The 25,712-nt window shown below is 39.6% G+C and overlaps 1 protein-coding gene across 5 annotated transcripts in view; it reads right to left on the reverse strand.

Moving 5' to 3' along the window:
- rbm33a (RNA binding motif protein 33a) overlaps positions 1-25,712 on the reverse strand; it is a 192,854-nt gene that overhangs the window by 159,164 nt on the left and 7,978 nt on the right. For all 5 annotated transcript variants that reach the window (XM_069914774.1, XM_069914775.1, XM_069914776.1 and 2 more), the window contains exons 3-4: positions 18,960-19,008; positions 11,599-11,669 (exon numbers count right to left, since the gene is read on the reverse strand). In XM_069914774.1, coding sequence (XP_069770875.1) covers positions 11,599-11,669; positions 18,960-19,008 — 120 coding nt within the window. The remainder of the gene's footprint in view (positions 1-11,598; positions 11,670-18,959; positions 19,009-25,712) is intronic.

Raw genomic sequence — 25,712 nt, forward strand, 5'->3', positions numbered from 1 at the left:
AAAACCAGGCAAAAAGTTTCATCTCCTTCTTAAATTTATTTCAGCAACTTATCTGCATTGATGAGGCTTTTTAGACATCATTTGTTATTGTCAGGATATTCAGCCAAATAAATACTAATCAAGCCATAGATTGCCTAGTTTGGTATTTTATTGTGGTGGCTTTGAGGCTTAAAATCAAAGCCAATAGATGTTAGATGGTTACAGGTAACAATTTATAAGAGCAGATTAGCTACCTGCCCCTGAATCACAGTTTTTTTCCAAGTGGCCACATTGAGGTGATCAAGTGTAATGAAAGCAACTTGCTGCACTAACAGAATTCATCTGTCAGCAATAAAAGCTCTGCCATGAGGGCCGTCAGCTTTCAAGCTTATCCACATTATTGACTGAAATTCGCAAAACATTCAGCAATTCTTGGCAGAGTAAGAAATTGGAGCAGAAGCAACTCAAACGGCTAGCCTAGTCTGCTCCATTATTCAGTAAGGTCAGGGCATCTTATTTTGACCTTCAATCTGATCCCCCCCCCCCTCCCCTTATATCCCTCAACTTGCATATGATGCAAAAAAAATCAGTGTTTTTTTAGTCTCCCCCACATTCTGGGATAAAGAATTGCTAAGGATTAGGAGTCTCAAAAAAAGTACTGCAATGTTAAACTGGTAATCCCTTGTTCTAAAAATGACACCACCCCCAATTCTGCATTTCCTCTTGAACTAAGCTCCTCAAATTCTGAACCTTTGCATATTTCATGAAGATCACATCTCTTTCTCCAATTCACATGGGCATCACAAGAAAACTCATCCATTCATGCCCAGAGCCCAATGAACCAGCTCCAACACAAATATATCCTACTTAAATAAGGAGACTGAACTTGGGCATACCTGAAATTGTACACACAAGTATTCATACAATTGTGTAAGACTCCCAACACTTTCATATTTCCAATGACCTGTTTTCACACCACACACAAAATAACTATGTCCATGCCAACCATCAAATAACCATCTTTCTAATTCCATTCTTCAACACTGAGAATGTTGTCTTCGATGCCTTGGTGAATCTTGCACTCATAGATATGTTACAAAAGTATGTTACGTCTTCACTACCCTCTCAGTCCATGTTTTCCAGATTCTGACTTAACCCTCTTAATGAAAAAAATTCTTCTTCAGATTCCCTCAAAACTTCTTATCCCTTCCCTTCCCTTACCCTATGGCTTTAGATAACTCTGTCAAGGGGAAAAATTTCCCGACTACAGTTCTTATAATTTTGAACTTCTTTCAAGTCTTCTCTGATCCAAAAAAAGCATAAGCAATCTATTCAATCTGATCATGAACTTGAAATTGCTTGAAATGTTTCTTGTGAATCATCTCTGTAGCCTCTTCATTGCAATCATGCTTTTCCTATATTATAACAAAAACTCCACAAACACAATACTCCAGCCGTGACCCAGTGCTTTTTAAAGTTGCACCATAACCTCCCTGTTCTTGTATTCTATGCCCTGGCAAATAAAGGCAAGTATCCCAAATATCATCTTTACTAGTGCTGCCACCTTCAGGGATCCTTGAGTATTTACTCCAAAGGACCTCTGATCCTCAATCCTCATCACAAAGGCACCACCAATAAGTGACTGGATATATTACAGTATGATTGAATTTTAGGGTTCTTTGGGGAATGCAGAGTGCAGTAATTAATTTAAAGAAATTAGGAGGGCAAAAAGTGGTCACAAAATATCCTTGGCAGAAAATATTAAAGATAATCCCAATTCACTGCATGAATATATTAGAACAAGTAGGCAGCTAGTGAAAAAGCTTTGAAACCGATGGAGTGTGAACCCAAAAGATGTGGGAGAGGTCCCAAACACATACTTCTCATCTGTAAGTACAAAGGAAAAGAACATGGTGGAAAGTGAGAGATAAGTTAACAGGAGTAGGTCAGTGTTAAATGAAATATATTTGAGTGGACGAATCCCCATGGTTAGATAAGATCTATCACAGATGCTCTGAGATGTTCTAGGGCTCTGACAGATTTTTATATATTTGTTCACCAAACATTAAATAACAGAGAGAGTGCAGAGAAGGTTCACGAGAATGTTGACAGGATTTCAGGGTCTGAGTTACAGGGAAAGGTTGTGCAGACTGGGGCTTTTTTCTCTGGAGCGTAGAAGATTGAGAGGGGACTTGATAGAGGTGTTTAAGGTTTTAAAAGGGACAGACAGAGTAAATGTGGATAGGCTTTTTCAATTAAGAAAGGGGGAGATTCAAACTAGAGGCCATGGTTTAAGATTGAAGGGGGAAAATTATAAGGGGAACATGAGGGGAAATGTCTTTACGCAGAGGGTGGTGGGGATGTGGAATGAGCTTCCGGCAGACGTGGTCGAGGCGGGATCATTGGTTACATTTAAGGAAAGACTGGATCATTACATGGATAGAGGGGTATGGACCGGGTGCTGGTCAGTGGGACTAGGAGGATGGGGATTTGCTACGGCATGGACTAGTAGGGCCGAACTGGCCTGTTCTGTGCTGTAAGTGGTTATATGGTTATAGGAGACTGGAGGACCATTAAATTCCATTTTCTTAATTAAAAAGGGCATCAAAAAAATGAACTAACTACAAGTTGATGAGCCATAGGTTAATAATAGAAAAATTTCTGAAGAAAATTCTAAAGGACAGGATTTATGCTAAACTGCAAAAATAGAGTGATTAGAGAAAAACAGTATGGTGTGCGGGAGAAACCTTGTTGCGCTAATTTGATTAAGTTGGGGTTTTTTGAGGAGGTAACAAAAACAATTGATGTGGACAGGGCAGTAATTGTAATCTACATGGACCATTCCTCAGGGTTCTTCAAGGTAGGTTGGTTTAAGGTAAATGGGATCCTCAGCAAAATGATGAATGGGATCCAAAGTTAATTCGGAGACAGGAGCCAGAGGTAGCAGTAGAAGTGTTACTTTATGATTGGAAGACTGTGACATGAAATGTACCACTAGAATATAAATAAATGGCTTGAATATAAATAGAGATGTGAATAGTATGTTTGCAAATGACCAAAATAGGTGTTATGGATTGTGAGGATGGTTGTCAAAAGCTACCTCAGAATATATAATCAGATTCAAAATTGGGTACTGCACTGGCAGATGGAATTGTTTTTCAAATTTTACAGTACAGCACAGCACAGGTTGACCCTGACTTATGAAGGAGTTTGGTTCTATGACTTCCATCGTAAGTTAAAAAAAATCCTAAGTTGGGGTCTATCTGTACAGATCAAAAATAAACAGACTGTAACAGTCTTATCATACATTCCTGGAATAAGACACACAAAAAAATAATTGAAAGCAGAGTTAATACTCTTGAGGCATAAGGAAATAAGCAGTGATAAGCACAGATGCATGGGCAGTTAGGGAAAAGATGCTGAAAACCTTTATTCACACGTTGCAGTTTGATCCCCACGGCCATAGCATCACGGCAACCGAGAACTCCACAGCACTGAGAAGGCTGTGTGCAACTCGCTGGAGGGAGATGCAGTCAACATTCCTCTCCCTCCTGCCGCTCGATCTACCCCCCTTTTCTTGCCAGGCGGTGAGCAAGATGACCCTGCTCTTGGCACCCCCAGTTCCTTCACTCACCATCTTCTCCTCACTGTGCCAGGTAACTAGGGGCAGTGGCATCACACAACCTATATTGTGATTTGGAATGCATGCACAGATTGACGTCGCTCTCTGTCCCTCCCCAGCGACAGCAATCTGTGCATACGTTCCAAATCATTTTTTTTTTTTTAAGAAAATGGTGTTGGATCATTCAAAGCACACTTCCTTGATGTCACTACAAGAGGAACACCGAAATTATAATGTTTCAAGGGCGTGGTGGCAGTAGGAAGTAATCTGCGTGTGCTGAATAGACAGAAACATTATCTTCAGAGAAGGAAAAGCAACTACGGTGATAGATGTAGACCCCAACTTACCTTTTTTCCAAACAGATTCTGATCATTATTAAGGATTAAGTTAATAAAATTATGGAATAAAATATATCTTAAGGGGTAAGGTTAGATTGTGGGGGTTATGGTATTAGTTTAGGTCACACTTCACAAACAGACATCTCAGTTTAAATTCCACAAAAGACATCAAATTTAAAAGTTAACTTTTAGTTAACAAGAGTTATGCCTTAGGATACACTTCATGTCTGCCAATGTCTTTACAGAAACCATGAAGAGTGCCTATGAAGACTTCACCAGAAGGTGTTAATGTGACTGATGCTGTGGAATTGAAATGGACTATTGTCTTTAAATGGACTATTGTCAGGCTCAGAAACTGATAAAATCTTTTAAAACAGGAGCCAGTTGAAGTTTGTTCTAAGAGGGGTCTTGTGGTTTTGCAAACAGAGAGAGAGAGAGGGAGAGAGAGAGAGAGATGGACTATTGTCAGGCTCAGAAACTGATAAAATCTTTTAAAACTGGAGCCAGTTGAAGTTTGTTCTAAGAGGGGTCTTGTGGTTTTGCAAACAGAGAGAGAGAGGGAGAGAGATGCAAAATTGGGAGACTTGGTAAAGACCCCATTTGAAGACGGGTTTTGAGTTCCAACTACAGCCCATTCTAAACTGTTGTAGTCAATTACAGGGGGATTTGGCTGGTTAATGTGTTTCTCCTAAAATAGGGAAAAAAGAACTCTGGTAACCTAGAAGAAGAGGTTATCATTTGGAAAAACCCATGAGGGGGGCAAGTTTTTTCAGCAAGTCACTGATTGAAGGAGATCAGTTTATGTGTGTCCAACAAACTCTCTGATACCTTCCTTTACAGGAACAATTTAAGTTAAAGCACCAGAGCCTGGTGAAGATCATAAATGATAAATTCTGTGCACAATACGATAAATTGCCTGATACCAGTGAACTTGGAGAAGTAAAAAGAGAATGATTGGACAGTGAAAAATAACTTTCCTGAACACATACACATTACACATGTGTGTTTAGAATTTAAAGGGGATTAAGTTAGGTTAAGTTAATAGTAACAAGTTAAATATTGATCCTATTAGTATATAGGAAGAATATTAAAAACATTCTTAAGTAACCATTGTCTTGGTGAATTTCTATTGCTGCTAGTTTTTGGAATTCTCTGGGCTCGTAACTTCGAAATATTGTAAGTATAGAAACATGTCCTTTAGCCTAACTTTCCCATGCCAACCAAGTTGTCAATCCAAGTTAATCCAGTGTTCGATCCACATCTCTCCAAGCCTTTCCTATCCATGCAGAGGCCAACAGCATCGAATCCATGCTGCTGAAGATCAAACTGCGCTGGGTAGGTCACGTCTCCAGAATGGAGGACCATCACCTTCCCAAGATCGTGTTATATGGCGAGCTCTCCACTGGCCACCGAGACAGAGGTGCACCAAAGAAGAGGTACAAGGACTGCCTAAAGAAATCTCTTGGTGCCTGCCACCCTGACCACCGCCAGTGGGCTGATATCGTCTCAAACCGTGCATCTTGGCGCCTCACAGTTCGGCAGGCAGCAACCTCCTTTGAAGAAGACCGCAGAGCCCACCTCACTGACAAAAGACAAAGGAGGAAAAACCCAACACCCAACCCCAACCAACCAATTTTCCCCTGCAACCGCTGCAACCGTGTCTGCCTGTCCCGCATTGGACTTGTCAGCCACAAACGAGCCTGCAGCTGACATGGACATTTACCCCTCCATAAATCTTCGTCTGCGAAGCCAAGCCAAAGAAAAAGACATTTCAATGTCTTTAAATGTTATTGTTTCTGTCTTTTCCACTCCTCTGACAGCTCATTCTACCATCTTCTGTATGAAAAGGGTGTCCCTCAGGTCCCTTTCAAGTCTTCCCCCCTCAACTTCAATCTATACCCTTTAGTTTATCTCTACCCTTGGAAAAAGGTTCTGACAATTTACCATATCTACGCCCCTCATAATTTTATGAACTTCTAGGATTGGGACGCATGGTTTCGAGTATGAGATTGCCCTATTAAGATGGATGCAAGAAGGAATTTCTCCCCTCAGCAGGTGGTAGGTTGTGACTCTAAGGAGTTTGCTATGACAGAGAGCTGTGAAGATAGTCACTGAGCAGATGGTGACCGACCAATATCTGAATTACATGGGAGTCAAGTGGTAATGGGAGAGTGACAGAGTATTTTGAGGTGGTTTGGGAAGAATTGCTAGAGAGTAGCTTGCACACACACATTTTAAAACACAGAATATTTGCAGCACTTTTGCAGAGTGCTTTTTGCAAGAGGCAACGAAGTATCGGCATACAGCTTGCCTGCGAGAGCATGAGATTTTTACTGGCAGACAGAACAGTTTGGCTCTCAGAGAGGGAGGGAGTGAAATAGAGAGGAGAGACAGAAATCAGTTCCAGAAGGACAAGCTGTCAAACTTTGGAAGGCAGCCTAATCAAAGGAGGAGATTGGCGGTCTGAAAGAAAGAGGATCATCTGGAGAACCCTGAAGGGGGCAAGTTTCGTCAGCAAGGCTATTTGGAAGGGAATCAGTTGCAGATGTCCTGGAAAAGGAATCTCTCTCTGAAAACCAGCAAGAACCCTCCTGAGTGGTAACCATTTGTCTGTTAAACACCAAAGCTTGGTGAACTTTGTTAATGCTACAAGAATTGCCTGCAACCAGTAAGATTGGACTGTGATCCAAATAACTTTTTAAATGTTAAATATACATCACACACACCTGTGCTTAGTATTAGAGGGGGGAATTAAGTAGGTTAGGTAGGTTAATAACTAAGTTGATAGTAATAAGTTAAAGTTTAATTCTGTTTTCTTGTTCAAATATAATTAAAAACTACTTGTGTTTGAATAACCCTGTGTTGTGGTGCATATCTATTGCTGCTGGGTTTTGGGGTCCTCTGGACTCCGTAACAGGAGAGAGTGGGGAAAAAAGATGTCAAGGCCGGAACTAAATCGGGCTTGATTTTATTCAATAATAGAGAAGGCCCATTCCTACTCATTTTTTTTGTGCATTTATGAAACTAAAAGCATGTTACTCAACTGTCATAAAAAATGTTAAACTGTTAAAGACATTACAATAGGGCACCTTTAAATTCAAGGTAATCATGAAAAATCAACAATGCATTTGTAAAAGAGAAATCATATTTGACTAATTGATTAAGCAGTTGACAACAGTTATAAACAGGCATCCCCAGATGAATTAAAATTTTCCCCATTTGAATTAAAATTTTCAGGTTACCCCACACGATTGTGCAATTCTCCAAGAATGTAAAAAAATACAAGAAGATTGATGACAACAATTGAAGAACGAATCTCAAATTTTGATTTATCACAAGATGAACTAAAGTGAACCATTCTTCTGAAATGAAGAATTTTACTTAAGATTAAAATGTTGAAAGGACATTAAGGAGCATTAGAGGGAAAAAAATCTTATATTCTTACCATTGAAGAATTGAATCAACATTGAAGATGCCAAAAAAACATTGCATTTCAACATACTTCTGATTACACAGGTTTCAACCTGGCATCCATGGAAAGTGTTCACCAGAAAAAAGTTTAATCAAAGCTTAAAATTTGCTTTCTTCTTAAATCATTAATGAAGCAACCAGTATCAAGTACTCTATGCATATATTGTAATCCATGAAGGCATGCACCTAATATATTTGTCAGTGTAAAGGATTTGAACAATATTACCACTGAGGCTTCGCTCGGAAATATTTTATCAAGCATATTTTAAGATGTTTACATTGTCAAAATCATAATTTCACTTCACAGCAAACACTAGTCAAGACAGCTCGTTCAGAGTACTGGTGCTAGTACAAATTTCCAAAAAAAGACCAAATTAATCTGCAACAATAATGTAAAAAAAAACATCTGACCAGTGGAAAGCCGACCTACACAATTCAAGTTATCTTTCTCCACTATTGGCGAAATGTGTTATGATTAATTGAAAATGATATTGCAGATGCTTTGAAGAATTTCAGAAATGCCATTTTTTTTGTCGTTATAGTCAAACGAATATGTGAGAAAATTTATAAAGCCGAATAGATAGTTTTAGATCATTATGTCGCAATTTACTAACCCTGCCAAAACAGTGTTCAAAGATCTTGGAGTAGAAATGGAATGGATGTTTGCTCACTCAGTGAAGCGCAGCCCTTTCCCCTCTGCCAAGTCTTTGACAGTACTGAACTCTCTCAATGTCCTAAGGCATGCACTTTAACACATTTTAATGTAAATGTGGCAATTAACAAGCCATCTCCAACAAATATGATATACTTTTGTTATAATTACTTTATATTAGAATAAACCAAAGTGTCACAATTATTCCTCTTATCAAAGTTATGATTAAACATTTATCTGGAAAGACAATTTTCAAGCCAACCCATTCCTTAATGACTTTGTAATATATACCTCCATTTTATTTACCTCTTCATGTTCCTTGTGCTTTTGCTAGCTTATCAAGGAATATCAATTTTGAAAATTCAATGCTTGATGTAATTCAATCTTATTACAACTTAAAAGTTTATGTCCAGTATTCTGAATTTCCCCAACACTGATCTTCTTCTTTCTTTCTTTGGCTTGGCTTCGCGGACGAAGATTTATGGAGGGGGTAAAAAGTCCACGTCAGCTGCAGGCTCGTTTGTGGCTGACCAGTCCGATGCGGGACAGGCAGACACGATTGCAGCGGTTGCAAGGGAAAATTGGTTGGTTGGGGTTGGGTTTTTCCTCCTTTGCCTTTTGTCAGTGAGGTGGGCTCTGCGGTCTTCTTCAAAGGAGGCTGCTGCCCGCCAAACTGTGAGGCGCCAAGATGCACGGTTTGAGGCGTTATCAGCCCACTGGCGGTGGTCAATGTGGCAGGCACCAAGAGATTTCTTTAGGCAGTCCTTGTACCTTTTCTTTGGTGCACCTCTGTCACGGTGCCCAGTGGAGAGCTCGCCATATAACACGATCTTGGGAAGGCGATGGTCCTCCATTCTGGAGACGTGACCCATCCAGCGCAGCTGGATCTTCAGCAGCGTGGACTCGATGCTGTCGACCTCTGCCATCTGAGTACTTCGACGTTAGGGGTGTGAGCGCTCCAATGGATGTTGAGGATGGAGCGGAGACAACGCTGGTGGAAGCGTTCTAGGAGCCGTAGGTGGTGCCGGTAGAGTACACAAGGGTAATTTGTCACTTTGAACAACTTTTTTTTTTAAAAAGAAAATCACACCACAGTTTTCAAAAGGGAAGTGAAATTATGCTAGGTTATGCACTTTTTTTCAGTTCAAGGCCTTATTGTAATTGTTTTGGAATATTTTATTTTATTCTATACATGCAGTAATAATAAATGTCTACTCCATCATTCTGATCATGAGCTGATCTATCCTCCCACTCACCCGTGATACCCTGACTAATCAAATTCCTGTCAATCTCTGCCTTAAATACACCCACCGACTTCACTTCCACAACTACCTGTGGCAACAAGTTCCACAGACTCATGACCCTCTGACTAAATTTTTTTTCACATCTGTTTTAATTGATGCCCTTTTATCCTGATGTTATGACCCCTCCCCCTGTCCTACCATGGGAAACATCCCTGCTACATCTATTTTGTCCAGGCCTTTCAGCACTCAAAAGGTCTCCCCTCATCCTTTTCAATGCCAACGCGTGCTGACAATCATCCCTCATATTCTATCCCTTCAATTCCTGCTATCATTCTAGTAATTCTCCTCTGAACCCTCTCCAACACCAGCACCTTATCTCAAATATGGTGCCAAAAACTGTACACAATACTCCAAGTGAGGTCTCAACGGTGCTTTACAGAGTCTCAACATTACATCCTGGCTTACAGAAGTTGAATAGACTGAAATCAAATTTATCAGATCAAAGCTTTAAGTGTGGTCAAAAAGTAGGATCCTTTGTCCATTTGACATGTTCTTGTCCCAAAGTGAAGCCCCTTTGGGCAAATTTATGTAACTTTTAGGAACAAGTTATAGGTTTTTTTTCCACAATGTCGTGATTTATTTTTATATGTAATATTGAGGGTACAGGCCAAAATTGCAATTATCGCTTTATCAATTGGAATTTGTTAAATTAGCAGTCGCAAGGATTGCAATTACTTGGAAATTTGATACATCTTTGAATATGTTAAGGTGGCATGTTGAAATTCAAAGTTGTACCCCTTTAGAAAAAATTACTTATAATTTAAAGAATAAATCCTCAATCTTTTTTTTACAATTCTGGCACCCATATGCCCAAATAATGGGATTGAATTCTCTCAAGCCTTTGGACCTGCAATATTTTCTCCTCTATGTAGTTATGTTAGAACTGGGGGACACCCTTCTCGACAATCCAGGTTTTGATCTTTCTTTTATTTATTTTTGTTTATACCTATAAAGTTATATTCTGTTTTATTCTGTAGTATTTTTTTTTTAAAGATGGGTTGATTGGGTGGAAGGGGGTAGACTTAGGGATGGGGAGCAAACCATCATGGATGTAATCTGATTGTTCTTTTGATATTTGTATTCATTATTACTGAATGTATAGAATAAAATATTCCAAAAAAATACATCCTGGCTTTTGTATGTTGTTCCTCTGGTAATAAATGCCAACATTGTATTCACCTTCTTCACCATATCTTCACATTGAATGTAAAAGTACAACATAAATCATGTTCTTCATGTTAAAGTCATGGAAAGATTAACTTGACAGATTTACTTGAGAAAAGATTTAAAAAGTGGTTCTTCCTGTAACAAATCTGGAACATTCATCTTTTGGGCCACCAAAAGTATGTGGAAGATTCACGTGCCTAAATTTAATAATAATTGCACAATGCAAGAGTGATTTTTGTTCAATGTGGCATGGTAACCATAGTCTAATTTGAACAAAGTTTGGGCACTCACATGTGAATGCTTCAGATTTAAATTGTATTTGCTTACTTGGGTAAAAGCTGTAGGTTGAAAATTCAACTTCAAAATGAAAAGATTAACTATCAAAGGCATATCAGTCAAAACTTGCTTTTTTAAAAAAAAAAACACATATGGCAACTTTCATTTCTTGCTTCTAAAAATAACAGGTAAAATATTTGCAATTACAAGGTGGGACCGTTGAGCAGCTTACTCAATAGATCCAGAGACCTGGATTTGATTGTGACCTGCTGTATTTTGTGTGGAGTTTGCATGCTGTCCCTGTGACCACTTGACTTTCCTTAGTCATCAGGTTGCCTTCACAAAAATATTGCTGGTTGGCAAGTTATTTAGCCACTGCAAATTGTCCTCAGTGATAGAATCTGAGGATAAGTTGATGGAAATGTCTAAGAATAAAATGGGATGGAAGAGAAATATTGTAAAATTGGGTGATTGATGTTCATAGTCGTTGGTAACTGTTCTGAATTTCTCCAAGATTTTAAAGTTTCAAATACCATCCTATTCAATTACAGTGATTTTCTATTTTTCATAATCTATAGGTTTTCTACAACTTTTTAAGCATTTCATAAATTTTTGCTCTGATCAGATATACCAAAATCGATGCACATTAGTTGACAGAGAATAGCAAAACAGTGATATGATAGTTTAATTATAGTTTTATGCCCAGTATTTCAGGTTGTCAACCATCATATCTATTTGTGAAAATATGATTTTGAAATTCTAGAGCATCAAATATAGAATTTACTGTACCTTTCATTTGCTTCTTCATCACTCTGCAAAAGGTTATCATCAAGCTCTTCGTCAGATTGGTCAGACAGATTCTAACATGTGAATAAAAAGCATCAAATCCACTTCAATGTCATTTCTGAATTGACCATAAATGTCCTTATCCAATAAACTTTCATCAGCTGTAACATATTTCAGTTTTCAACTAACAAACTGCAAATTGAAGTTGTTTGTAATCAATTGATCCAAGTCTTTATGCTCTTCCACAGCTATTCTCAACCTTGATTTGACTATGGCCGCCTCCTTTAGACTCTACTCATACATCATGCATGTTACATTTTCAATGTATTACATGTCAATAAATGGAATCTTGAACCAGATGTGTTACGATTTCAGTAATTAGTGCTTTCAAAATTGTCTCTTAATTTTTTATTTCATCAAAGAGATGGGCTGTTACTAGCAAAGTTAGCATTAATGACCAATTCCCAATTTCCCTGGAGACGTGTTGTAAGATGCCCTCTTCACAAAATAGTTAAAATGTGGGTGACCACTTCACCCATCAAGACCGTATCAACTCAGTGAGTGATTCAACTCATCTCATCACCTTGCCCCTTCTTATGACCTTGCAAAATTCTTCCTTTTACATTCTGTGACAGATTATGTTGTGTCTGTATTGTATATAGATATGTTTTTGGGAGATAAATTGGGACAAAATTTTTAGTGTACAAACACTTCAAAACAGATCTCATGTAAAATACTGGAGCTCTGCTCACGCCAGAAAGACAAAAGATCTGAGGAGTAGTTCAGAGCCACAGGCTGCTGGACTGGAGCAGGACAAGCTGGAAAGCTTGTGGAAAAACCCCATTTGGAAGACAGATTGTGAGTGCTTAGTTTTGCCTGGTCAAAGCCCTTTTGGTTCATGCAAGAGGAGAGGACTGGTTGCCTAATGTTTCACTTGAAATAAGGGAAACAAAAAGGAACTCTGTAGTGACCTGAAAGAAAGAGGTTATCATCTGAAAAACCCCGATGGGGCAGGTTTCTTTTGTAAGACACTGACGTGGCTGATTAAAAGGGATCAGTTTGTTTCCAGGAACAACAAATCTCTCTGAAAATCAAAAGAACCTTCCTGAGCGGTGGCCATTTACCTTTTAAGCACCAAAGCCTGGTGAACTTCATAAATGTTACATTCTGTGCACAGAATAAGAATTGCCTGCAACCAGTGAACTTGGAGGAATGAGAAGTGAGATTGGACGGTGAATCAAATAACTTTTCTGAACTTACATACACATGTGCTTAGAAATAGAAGGGGGTTAAATTAGGTTAGTTAATAGTTACAAGTTAAAGTGTGATTCTGTTTTCATGTTTAAAGATAACAGTAATGTTTGTTTGAGTAACCATTTGTCTTGGTGATTATCTATTGCTGCTGGGTTTATGGCTCCTCTGGGCTCATAACAATTCTTATCCAGCTCAGTTTCAAATACAGCAGATAAATCTCCCCTCACGACCATTGGCAGCATATTCCAAACCCTAACCACCAAGTTAAACAGCTTTTTCTCATGTCACTTTTTAAACTTTTCCTCTCAACTTCTTGTGTTCCAGGAAAACATACCCAGATTCCACTGATGTGATGGATGTCCTTCATCCATCGTCCAATCTCACATCATTTTAAAAAATGATAAATTCTTGAACGACATCAGCCTTCAGGTACTCCTATGGTACTCTTCAGCCCACAATGTTTGTGTCAACCATGTTGCCAATTTGAATAGATTCCATCTTCCTGCATATGCTCTATATCCACCCCATTCCTTTTATATTCATGTGCCCAAATGTGTCTTTAGCAATGCAATTGTATCTACTTCCACAATATCTCCCAGCTCTGCGGTATAGGTACCTACTCTACGTAAAATAGCTTGCTTTGTCAACCTGTGCCCTTTATTTTTTTAACATTTATACTCTGGATTAGAGACAATATCTATGCCTCCCTTAATTTTATATACTTCTGTCAGGTCATTCTCTCAACTTCTAATATTTCCAAGAAAACAATTCAAGTTTGTCCAATCTCTCCTTCTAGCCAATAAACTGTAATCCATCTTACATCCTAATTAACATTTTCTATACTCTCTGAAAATCCTCCACTTTCTTCTTGTAACGCAGCCACCAGAACTACACATTTTCAAATGTGGCCCGAAGCTCTTTACACATGCAACATGACTTCCTGACTTTCATACTCAATACCCAAATAATTAAAGAGGTTTTCAGCCTTCTTTTCCACCCTATCTACTTGTGTGGCCACTTTTAGTGAGTTGTGGACTTGCAACCCAAGATCTTTCTGTACCTCTTAAAGGTCTTGCCATCTACTTGGTTCAGGTGGAGAGTCGGAGGAGGCAGCAACTGGAGCTCAGGCGGTTTTCGAGAGGAGGTGGAGCTTGGAGAAAGTGAGGGGCTAATTGGTCAAGGACCAATAAAAGGAGGGAAAGGATAAGGGAGCAGCTCAGTGGAGGAGTGGGACACCTGCAGCGTTGACCTGAGAGGCTTCGGCATAGAGAGGCGGAGTCACAGGTAAGAAAAATAGAGGGGCGAGTCTTTCCATTCTTTTCATTTTACTTAGACACAGAGGGTTTGATTCAAGCATGGCAGGTGAGCTCATACTTGTGTCATGCTCCTTCTGTGTTATGTGGGAGCTCAGGGATACTGTCAATGTCCCTAGGGACTACGTATGCAGGAAGTGTGACCAGCTGCAGCTCCTGATTGACCACACGTTGGTAATGGAGCTGCGCGTCGACTCACTTTGGAGCATTCAGGATGCTGAAATGCTGGTGGATAGTGCCTTTAGTGAGTTGGCCACACCTCAGTTTCAGAGGGGACAGAAGGATAGGGTCTAGGTGATCAACAGTAAGAAAAGTAGTAGGAAGGTAGTGCAGGAGTCTCCTGCGGTCGTCTCCCAGCAGAACAGATATGCCACTTTGGATACTGTTGGGGGAGATGGCCCACCAGGAGAAGGCAGCAGTAGCTGGGATCATGGCACTATGAGTGGCTCTGGTGTCCAAGAGGGCAGGATAAAGAATGGTGGGGCAATAGTCAAAGGGGATTCCATTGTAAGGGGAATGAATAGACAGGAGTTTCTGTGGCTGCAAACGAGACTCCCGGATGGTGTGTTACCTCCCTGGTGCAAGGGTCAAGGATGTCTCAGAGCGGCTAGAGGATATTCTGGAACAGGAGGGAGAACAGCCAGCTGTCATGGTCCATATCGGTACCAACGACATAGGGAAAAAAAGGGATGAGGTCCTGTAAGATGAATTTAGGGAGTTAGGAAATAAATTAAGGAGGAAGACCTCGAAGGTAATAATCTCTGGATTGCTACTGGTTCGACGAGCTAGTCAGAGTAAGAATAACACGATAACTAGAATGAATATGTGGCTTGAGCAGTGGTGTAGGAGATGTTTTAGATTGTTGGAAGATTGGGACTGGTTCAATCAGGACAGTCTGCATCGGAGCAGGGCCGGGACCAATGTCCTCAGGGGTTTGTTTGCTAGCGCTGTTGGGGAAGGTTTAACCTAATGTGCCAGGGGGATGGGAACCAGTCCAGAGAGTGAGAGGGGTGTAAAATGAGGATAGAAGCAAAAGATAGCAAGGTGAAAAGCAATAGTGACAGGCCATTAAGACCAGGGCGAAAATCAAAAAGAGATACTTATTTACATCAAGGTAAAAGGGTTAAGAGTGGGGCTAAAGTAAGTCTGAAGGCCTTGTGTCTCAATGCAAGTAGCATTTGTAATAAAGTGGATGAATTTAATGTGGAGATAGCTGTTAATGACTATGATATAGTTGGGATCACAGAGACGTGGCTTCAGGGAGACCGTGACTGGGAGCTCAACATTCAGGGTTACTCGACATTCAGGAGGGATAAACGGAATGGAAAAGGAGGTGGAATAGCATTGTTGGTTCGGGAAGAGGTGAATGTGATAGAAAGGAAGGACATTAGCTTGGAGGATGTGGAATCGATGGGAGTAGAGCTGTGAAACTCAAAGGGGCAGAAGACGCTAGTGGGAGTTTTGTACAGGCCACCTAACAGTAGCAGTGAGGTTAGGAATGGTATTAGCAGTTATAATGGGTGACTTTAATCTACATGTAGAGTGGGCAAACCAAATTGGTAAAGGTAAGGAGGAAGAGGATTCCTTAGAATGTATGTGGGATTGTTTTCTAAATCAGCATGTTGAGGAACTGAGGAGGGAACAAGCCATTCTAGACTGGTAATGGAGAAGGGTTAATTAACAATCTTGTTGTGAGGAATCCCTTGGGCAAGACTGACCACAATATGATGGAATTCTTCTTTAGAATGGAATATGACAGAGTTGATTCAAAAACAAAGGTTCTGAACTTGAAGAGAGGAAACCTTAATGGTATGAGATGTGAATTGGATAAAATAGATGGGCAAATGGTACTTAAAGGACTAATGGTAGAAATGCAATGGCAATCATTTAAGGATAGCTTGGAGCAAGTACAACAAATGTACATCCCAGTTTGTAAAAAGAATAAATCAAGGAAGGTAGCGCATCCGTGGCTAACAAGGAAAATCAGAGAGAGTATCAAATCCAAAGAAGCAGCATATAATTTAGCCACAAAAAAAATTCCTGATGATTGGGAGAAATTCAGAGTTCTGCATTGGAGGACAAAAGGATTAATTAGGAAAGGTAAAAGGAATTATGAGAGGAAGTTGGCAGGGAAGATAAAAAATAACTGTAAAAGCTTTTAAAGATACGTTAAGAGAAAGAGGATAGTTAAGACAAATGTGGGTCCATTGCAGACAAAAACGGGTGAGTTAATCATGGGTAACAAAGGTATGGCACACTGTTTGAATTATTACTTTAGTTCTGTCTTCACCAAGGAAGACATAACTAATCTTCAGGAAATTGTTGAGGACTGGAGATCAAATGTGAGGGAGGGAATAAAGGAAATAATTGTAAATCAAGAGGTTGTATTAGTTAAATTGCAGGGATTAAAGCCAGATAAATCCCCAGGGCCTGATGGTCTGCATCCAAGAGTGTTGAAGGAAGTAGCCCAGGAAATAGTGGATGCTTTAGTGATAATTTTTCAAACCTCCTTAGATATTGGATTAGTTCCTGAAGATTGGAAGGTGGCCAACATAACCCCACTCTTTAAAAAGGGAGGGAGAGAGAAACCGGGAAACAACAGACCAGTTAGCCTGACATCGGTAGTAGGGAAGGCACTAGAATTAGTTATTAAAGATGCAATCGCAGCACATTTAGAGAGTAGTGGTATCATCGAATGGAGCCAGCATGGTCTTGTGAAGGGAAAATCACGTCTGACAAATCTAAGAGTATTTTGAGGATATAACCAGGAGAGAGAATAGGGGGGGAATCAGTGGATGTGGTATATCTGGACTTTAGTAAGGCATTTGATAAGGTTCCGCACAGAAGACTAACGTACAAACTTGAAAAGCACAGTACAGGAGGTATGATATTAAGGTGGATAGAGAATTGGTTGATGGACAGGAAGCAAAGAGTAGGAATAAACGGGTTTTTTCAGAATGGCAGCCAGTGGCTAGTGGGGTATCACAGGGCTCCATGCTGGGTCCACAATTGTTTAACGACTTAGATGTGGGAATAGATAGCCATAGCTCAAAATTTGCAGACGACATGAAGTTGGGTAGCAGGGTTAGTTGTGTAGAGGATGCTAGGAGGGTGCAGTGTGATTTGGACAAGTTAGGCGAGTGGGCCAAGATGTGCCAGATGCAATATAATGTGGATAAATGCAAGGTTATCCACTTTGGAGGTAAGAACAGGAAAGAGGAGTATCATCTAAATGGTATCTGTTTAGGAAAAGGGGAGATGCAGCGAGACTTAGGTGTTGCTGTGCATCAGTCATTGAAAGTGGGCGTGCAGGTACCGCAGGCGGTGAGGAAGGCGAATGGTATGTTGGCGTTCATAGCAAGAGAAGTACAGAGATCCTGCTACAGCTGTACAGGGCCTTGGTGAGACCACAACTGGAGTAGTGCGTGCAGTTTTGGTCTCCTTATCTGAGGAAGGACATCCTCGCCATGGAGGGGGTGCAGAGAAGGTTCACTAGACTGATACCAGGGATGGAAGGACTTGCATATGAAGAAAGGTTGGATAGACTAGGCTTGGAATTTAGAAGATTGAGGTGGGGGGGAAATCATATAGAAACATACAAAATTCTTAAGGATTTAGAAAAGACTATATGCACGTAGGTTGTTTTCAATGCTGGGAAAAACCAGAACCAGAGGTCACAGTTTAAGGATAAGGGGAAAATTTTTTAGGTCTGAGATGAGGCAAAATTTCTTCTCTCAGAGAGTGGTGGATCTGTGGAATTATTTGCCACAGGAAGTAGTTGAGGCCAGTTCCTTATCAATATTTAAAAGTAGGTTAGATTTGGCCCTTATGGCTAAGGGGATCGGGGGTATGGGGAGAAGGCAGGAACCGGGTACTGATTAGCCATGATCATATTGAATGGCGGTGTAGGCTTGAAAGGCCAAATGGCCTACTCTTGCACCTATTTTCTATGTTTCTATGTATATATCCTGCAAATAACCTTAGGATTTTGAATCAATGATAGAGCAGCAAAGTGTCATAGCTAGTTGAATCAGTGGCTCAAAGTGCCAAAGATCTCAGTGGTCTATGTATGGAGCTTGCATGTACACCTTAATTGTATGAGTTTCCTCTGGGTGCCCAAGTTTTCAACCTCATCCCAAAGAGGTGGTGGTCAGTAGTTGAAAGATTAATTGCAAATTACCACTGGTTTACAAGTGGTACAATATCTGGGTAGTTGATGAAATTGTGAAAGTAAAATAAATTAGGATTAATGTTGGAATGGTGTAAATGGATGATTGTTGTCAGCAAGGATCTAAAGTTCCATTTCCTTGCTGAATCTCCTATTAGGTCAATATAGGAACTGGTAACATAATCTAACAACATGTGCCAAATGATGATGCTTGAGGAAGCCATGGTGAACAAGATAAATATTTGAAGCAGTAGTTGTGATGCCAATCAAGAATGTAATTTCCTTCTGAATGGTACTAAGCTCAAATATTGCTGAGGACAAGTCCAACAAAGTTCAACCTCAATCCCGATTTCAATCAGGTGAATTTTGCTTTGGGAGTCAGACTGTTGGTTATTTGTTATAGTTCAACTAGCTTCTGCCTGACTCTATATAATCATGGAAAGAATACAGCTGGTCCAGTTAAATTTCAATAATGTTTCTCACTCAGTGCATTTATTTGGTTCTGAAAACTAGCAGACCAACATTAACTCTTAATGTCACTGTTTCCCACACACAAAAAATAAAATAAGAACACATTAAATGTGTGAGTTCCAAAGAATAAATCCAGTAACTTTTTTTGTTTGTCTTACCTTTTTGCTCAATCCCCAATCATCACTAAGTAAATCATCTTCAAGATCACTGCAAGATAATGTAATTGTACATAATTTTATTTAATGACCACTGCTGGAAAAAGGTTATGCAAAGGAACATTACAAATTTATATTTTTACGTTCACTCATTTAGAAACTATTTACTAATACATCAGCATAACATTTAAGTTAGTTATTTGTTGATTCAACATTAGAAACTACAAAACTCAAGTATCTGCACATTCAAATGCATTTTTATGCATATGTAAAAGACAAAATATAACTGCAAATTATACACTCTATACATACAAACTTCATGCAAAGAAAAATGCAACCAATTTTCTATCAAGTTATCTATCTTTGATCCAAATAACAACTTGAATTAATATTGCATCTTTAATAATATAAACATTCCATGGTACTTATCAGGAATAATCAGGCAATGGCTGATACCAACGAGAAGGCAACAACATAAGGCAAGCACCATAACGGATAATGTTCAGGTAGTAAGGTTTGTGAAAATACCAGACATTAAAAGGGATACCTATTCATGGATTTAAAGGAGATGGGAGTTCTCAGAAGCCAGTGTGAGAGGAACAATAATGATAGAGGATTGCATATCTGGATTTCCCCACCTCCAGACCACAATCAGTGAGGATTGGTAAGAACATCTCCTCCACAATCACCATCAGTACCAGAGCACCACAGGGCTGCACTCTTAACAACTCCCCCCAGCCCAACTCATTTTACACTTATAACTGTATGGCTCAGTATGACAACACCACCATTTACAAATTCACTGAAAATGAGTCTCCATGCAGCAGGGAGATTGAGAACTTGGCCAAATGGTGCACCAACAACAACTTCAAACTCAATGTCACCAAAGCTAAGGAGCTGATTGTTGACTTCAGGAAGAGAAAATCAGAGGTGTATGATCAAGTGATCATTGGGGGAAATCAGAGGTGGAGAGGGTGAACAAATTTATGTTCTTGGGAGTCACTCTCTGAGGATCTTTCCTGAACCCAACAACATTGTGAAGAAAGCACGTCAGCACCTCTACTTCCTCAGTAGTTTGTGGAGGTTTGGTATGACATAAAAAGCTCTGACAAATTTCTACAGATGTGTGGTTGAAATTGTGCTTACCAGCTGCATCTGGTATGGGGACACCAATACCCTTGACCCTAAAGCCCTGCAAAATGTAGTGGACACAGCCCAGCACATCACAAGCAAAATGCTTCGTACCATCAAGAACATCTTCAGGAATGCCATCGTCAGAGAGCAGCAGCAATCATTAAGGATCCATACCACCCAGCACACTTTCTGTTCTCACTGCTACCATCAGGAAAGAGTCACTCGCACCACCAGGTTCAGGAACAGTTGCAATCCCTCCACCATCAGACTCCTCAAAGTGAGGTCTCAAAGAAGCTGTTATTCAACTGAATTCAACAGGAAGCTACAGTATAGGTTCATCAATAAGAACACCCTCTATCTTATTAAATGAAAAAAAGAACTGTTTAATGGCTTAGTCCTGGCCCTTATTCATATATTCAATGCAAGAGAGATTCAGAAACAGAATCAATGGAATTATGCTTGGAATGGGATTAACAATTGCTTTGGACATCCCGATTTCCAATTGGAGAATAAAATCAGAAAAACTGAAACTATTTCATTTCAGAATTCTCTCATTGTGTTCAAGATTAGTTGCAGATCCCTGATGCAACATCAAGAAAATTGGAAATATTCTCTTGCAATAGAGCAAAAATGTTTTTTTTAAATGGTCAAATCATACATCTCTTTCACTTTGCCAAACCTATCCTCTAATTTGAACATTGATGGCTTTGCATGATTTATCATTTTTATAACTACAAGCATCACCATCAACGATGACTGGACAACTGCTCATCAGATCAATGATAACACACAAGAAACCTTTCCATTGATTTGTTCCCTAATATCAGGTGTCAAAGCAATTTTTAAAGGATCCGAGTTTCAATGGCAGGGCAAACATTCATTGTGCACTCTATTTCCTTTCAAGGTCATTGTGGTTCAATTTTTTTTTAAGACCATTGCAGTTCTTCTAATCAAGGTTTTCCAAAAGTGCTACTGGGAAGAGATCCAAAAATAATAACAATGAAGGAACTGGCTGAAAATGAAAATGAATTTAAGCAACCATCAGCAAGCATGCCCAATTCTGACCTCGTAACGAAAGATCATTGATGAAACAGAAGTTGGTTGAGCTTTGGATATGCTGTGAGAAACCTGTGTAATGACAGACCCTCAATAACCACAACTATTTTCCTCTACGCACTACAGCATTTTCTCCTCAATGCTCAGTGACTTCTATTTCACCAGAGATCCTTTGCGAATGCTGCCCTTACTGTTCCTCAACTCCTCAGGGATGGTCACTGCGTGTTTAGATTTTAGATGCACTGCTAGAATCCACTATGCTCAATATGCCATGCTCAAATCAGTATTTAATACAGCCTCCCAGGTACCTAATATTTAGCAGAAAAAGTATGCACCATTTGCAATATTGAAAATCTTTTTATAAAACCTAGTTTAGAACTTGACAAGATTCAGAAAAATTCAACAAATTTCAACTGAATCTGCAGTCAAAAGTCCTCAATGTCAAATCAAGTTCATATTGCAATTGATCAGGTGAAGTTTTAATTGTATACCCAACCAGATCCTTAACCTTGGTTGCTCATGAACCTGAAACATTAACACTGCATTTCTCTCTCCAAGGACACTGGCCAGCATGAGATCTCTCTTGAATTTTCTCCTTTCTTTGCATTGAGAAATGTCACATGCCTATGATCACAATTTAGAGGCCAATTAGTTACTACAATGAAGGAATCCTCAACTTTGTAAAATGGTTAAGACACTTCGCAGATGCATGAAAATAGACTAAGCCAAAAATTATGGAAAGATTACAGCTACTGTACCTCTCATATTATACATTTTCAATAATCATGTAGTTGGAGTCACAGCTATCAATAGAATGTCTTGACTTTTAAACCACATATATAGGGACCAATGATGTGAGTAAGAAAGATGAGAAGATCCTACAAGGAGAGTGCTAGGTTGAAGGACAGGACCTCCAAGGTTGTGATCTCAGTACTGCTACCTGTGCCATGTGCAAGTGAGGTTAGAAATAGGAAGATAGTGGATCTTAACCTGTGGCGAAAGACATGGTACCAGAAGGAGGGTATCAAGTTTCTAGATTATTGGGGTCTCTTAAAGAAAAGGTGGAACGTGTTCCAATGGGACAGTTTGTATCTGAACTGGAGGGAGACCAATATCCTTGCTAGTGCTGTGCTGGTGAGTTTAAAATAGATTTGCAGGGGAGGGGAACCAGAGTGCCAGAGCAGACAGAGGAGTGAAGGAGGGAAAAGATTGTGAAAATTGCATGCACCATTCAAAGTCAACAGGTTGTACGGGCTAGAAATGTTATCAGGTGGATCTATTTCAGTGCAAGGTGTATTGCTGGAAAGGCAGACAAGCTTAGAGCATGGATTGGCATGTGGAATTATGACATTATGGCCATTAGTGAAACTTGGTTGCAGGAGAGGCAGGTCTGGCAACTCAGTGTTCTGGAGTTCTGTTGCTTTAGATGCGATAGAACAGGGGGAGGGGGAGGAGTGGCATTGCTTGGCAGAGAAAATATCACAACAGTGCTCAGGCAGGACAGACCAGAGACCTCGTCAACTGAGGCTAAATGAGTGGAGCTGAGGAACGGGAAAAGTGATAGTAGGGGGTTTTAATTTGCCACAAATTGACTGGGATTACCCATAATGTAAAAGGGCTGGATGGTTTGGAGTTTGTCAAATACATTCAGAAAGTTTTCTAACTTAATATATAGACATATCAACTAGAGAGAGGGAAATAATGGATCTCCTAATGGGGAACAAGACAGGACAAGGGATACAAGTATGTGTAGGGGAACATTTTGGGTCCACTGATCATAATGCCATTAATTTCAAGTTAATTATGGAGAAGGATAGGTCTGGGCCTGGAGTTGACATTCTAAATTGGAGAAAGTCCAATTTTGCAGAAATGAGAAAGGATCTAGAATGCGTGGATTGAGTTAAGTTGTTTTCGAGCGAGGATGTGTGAAGTAAGTGGAGGACCTTCAAAGATAAAGCTTTGAGAGCAGTGTTTGTATGTTCCTGTCAGGACTAAAGGCAAGGATAGTAGACATCAAGAACTTTGGTTTTGGTGGAACATTTGGGATCTGGTTCAGAAGAGAGGTGTTTAGCAAGTACAGGCAACATGGAGCAAATGAGGTATTTGAGGAGTATAAAAAAATGCAAGAAAAACCTCAAGAAAGAAATCAGGAAGCTAAAAGAAGACATGAGGTTGTTTTGGCAGACAATGTGAAGAAAAATCCTATGGGTTTCTACAAGTATATTAAGAGTAAAAGAATAGAAAGGGTCAAAATTGGTCCCTTTGAAAATCAGTGTAATCACCTTTTAAACCACATATATAGGGACAAAAGAGGGGATCTTGATTTTTTTTAAATCAATATTCACTCAAGAAATGGGCACAGAGTAATGGGAAGTAAGGAAAACAAGCACTGAGGTTATGGAACCTATTCAGATTAAAGAGGAGCAAGTGCTTGCTGTCTTAAAGCAAACAAGGGCAGATAAATCCCCAGGGCCTGATAAGGTATTCCCTCAGACCTTAAGGTACGCTAGTGTAGAAATTGCAGGGCCTCTGGCAGAAATATTTAAAATATCCTTAGCCACCTGAGAGCAGAGGAAACTCCAAGGATGACCAATGCAGTTCAATCATGGCTGGACTCAGTAGCATACAACCCAAAAGAAACAAAATAACACCTTTAATTTATTATGAGAAATTGCATAAATCTGAGAGACCAAGAGACTAAAATAAAATTGAAGAGTTCTTGACAGGGGCTGAGTTGCTGAGATTGGCCCAGGACAACCGGACGAAATTAGATGTCCCATTTCCAGTGAGGAATTGAACGGGCCTTGGGGCCATTACAAACAAACAAATCTCCAGGAGAGGATGCCACCCCCCCCCCCCCCAAGGTTTATTAGGAATTCAAAGTCCTATTGATACTGTTGAAAATGGGCATAGTGAACCAGGTGGCAGAGATGCAGACTCTCCCAGAATCTTTTTAAAGAGTTATCATTGTGGTGATACTTAAAAACAACAGGGACCTGTTGAAGCCATCCTCATACAGACCTATCTCACTATTAAATACAGATCAATAGCCAAGACACTGGCCAATAGGCTGGGTTGGTACCTTCCCAAGTTGATAGATTCAGATCAAGTGGGCTTCATCAGGAAGAGGCAGACAATTTACCATTATACATTTTGCACAAGTAAAACATGATCCAAGAATAATAGTTTTGCTAGATGCTAAAAAGGCCTTTGATAGCTAGAATGGCCTTTTTTGTTTAAAGTTTTGGAAAAATTTGGAATAGGACAAACATTTGTGAATTGGATAAAAGCATTATGACAAACCACGAGCAAAAGTCAGTATGAATGGGCAAATAACACCAACATTCCTCCTCAGTAGGTCCAGCAGGCAGAGCTGTCACCTGTCTCCAGGGGTGTTCGTCTTAGCAATTGAACCATTTAGCAAAGGCCATCAGGAAAGATCCAGTGTGGAAATGTATTAATTGGTGGAGATTTTAATTGTGGTTTAGACATATTATTACATAAATCACAAAAATCATTAACTAAAACTGCAAAAAAAGAATTTTGGCATTCATGGAAGATTTGAATTTAGTAGATATTTGGAGAAAATTAAATCCAAGTGAAAGGGATTATTCATTTTATTCATATTAATTTGATTCTTATTCTGGAATACATTTCTTTTTAATTTCAGCTCAGTTACAAGGATGGGTTGCATACGCATAATATAAAGCTAGAATTTTATCAGATCAAAAAAAGGAAAGAGCCAGTGATAAAATGATTCAAAGTGGGTCAGCGCAAGTACAAGATAAATTTAATGCCCAGCCAGGTCGTTGCCAAAGTTCCTCGCCACAGTGGAATATTGAGCTATAAAGCCAACACAGAAAAAAGCATGATCCTGTGAATGAATAAATTTGACCACTAAAAATATCAAAGAAACAGCAATTTTAGTTGGCATGCAGGAACTGTGAAATACCTAGGAATCAAGATTAATAGCAATATGGAAAATGTATACAAGCTTAACTATTGCCCTTATACCAGAGAAGATTGAATGAGATGGAGCGATCGGCCCATCACCTTAGTGAGAAAGGTTAACTGCATAAAGATGAAGGTGATGCCGGCACTCCAATATCTTTTCCAGTCTTTGGCAATTCCATGGGGGAGAGGACGATGAAGGATTTCATACACAAATGGGATGCCACATTAATAGCAAAAAAAAAAACCCATACTGAAACATCTGATTAAAATCTGGCATGAAATCAATGAACGTCTTGGAGAGAAAGTGGAAATATCACTAAATACGACTGATTCATAATGAATTGATGCCCATGAACACGGGCAATAAAATCCTGGAGATTTGTCATCGGCAAGGGATCCAATTTATAGAGGACTGCTACGAGGGGAGATAGCTTATGTCCTTCGAACAGCTAAAGGGTATATGCGATTTGTCTTATGGGACCTTTCACTGTTTTCTCCAGTTAAGATAATTTCTAAGGGATAGGTAAGGCCCTACAATGACCCCACCTACACCAAGTGAGATTAAAGGGTTGCTTCGACTGGGGAACTCACCTAAAATATATTTCAAGAATG

Source organism: Narcine bancroftii, chromosome 1 (genome assembly GCF_036971445.1).
Source record: "Narcine bancroftii isolate sNarBan1 chromosome 1, sNarBan1.hap1, whole genome shotgun sequence".
In the NCBI taxonomy this organism is placed as follows: Eukaryota; Metazoa; Chordata; class Chondrichthyes; order Torpediniformes; family Narcinidae; genus Narcine; species Narcine bancroftii.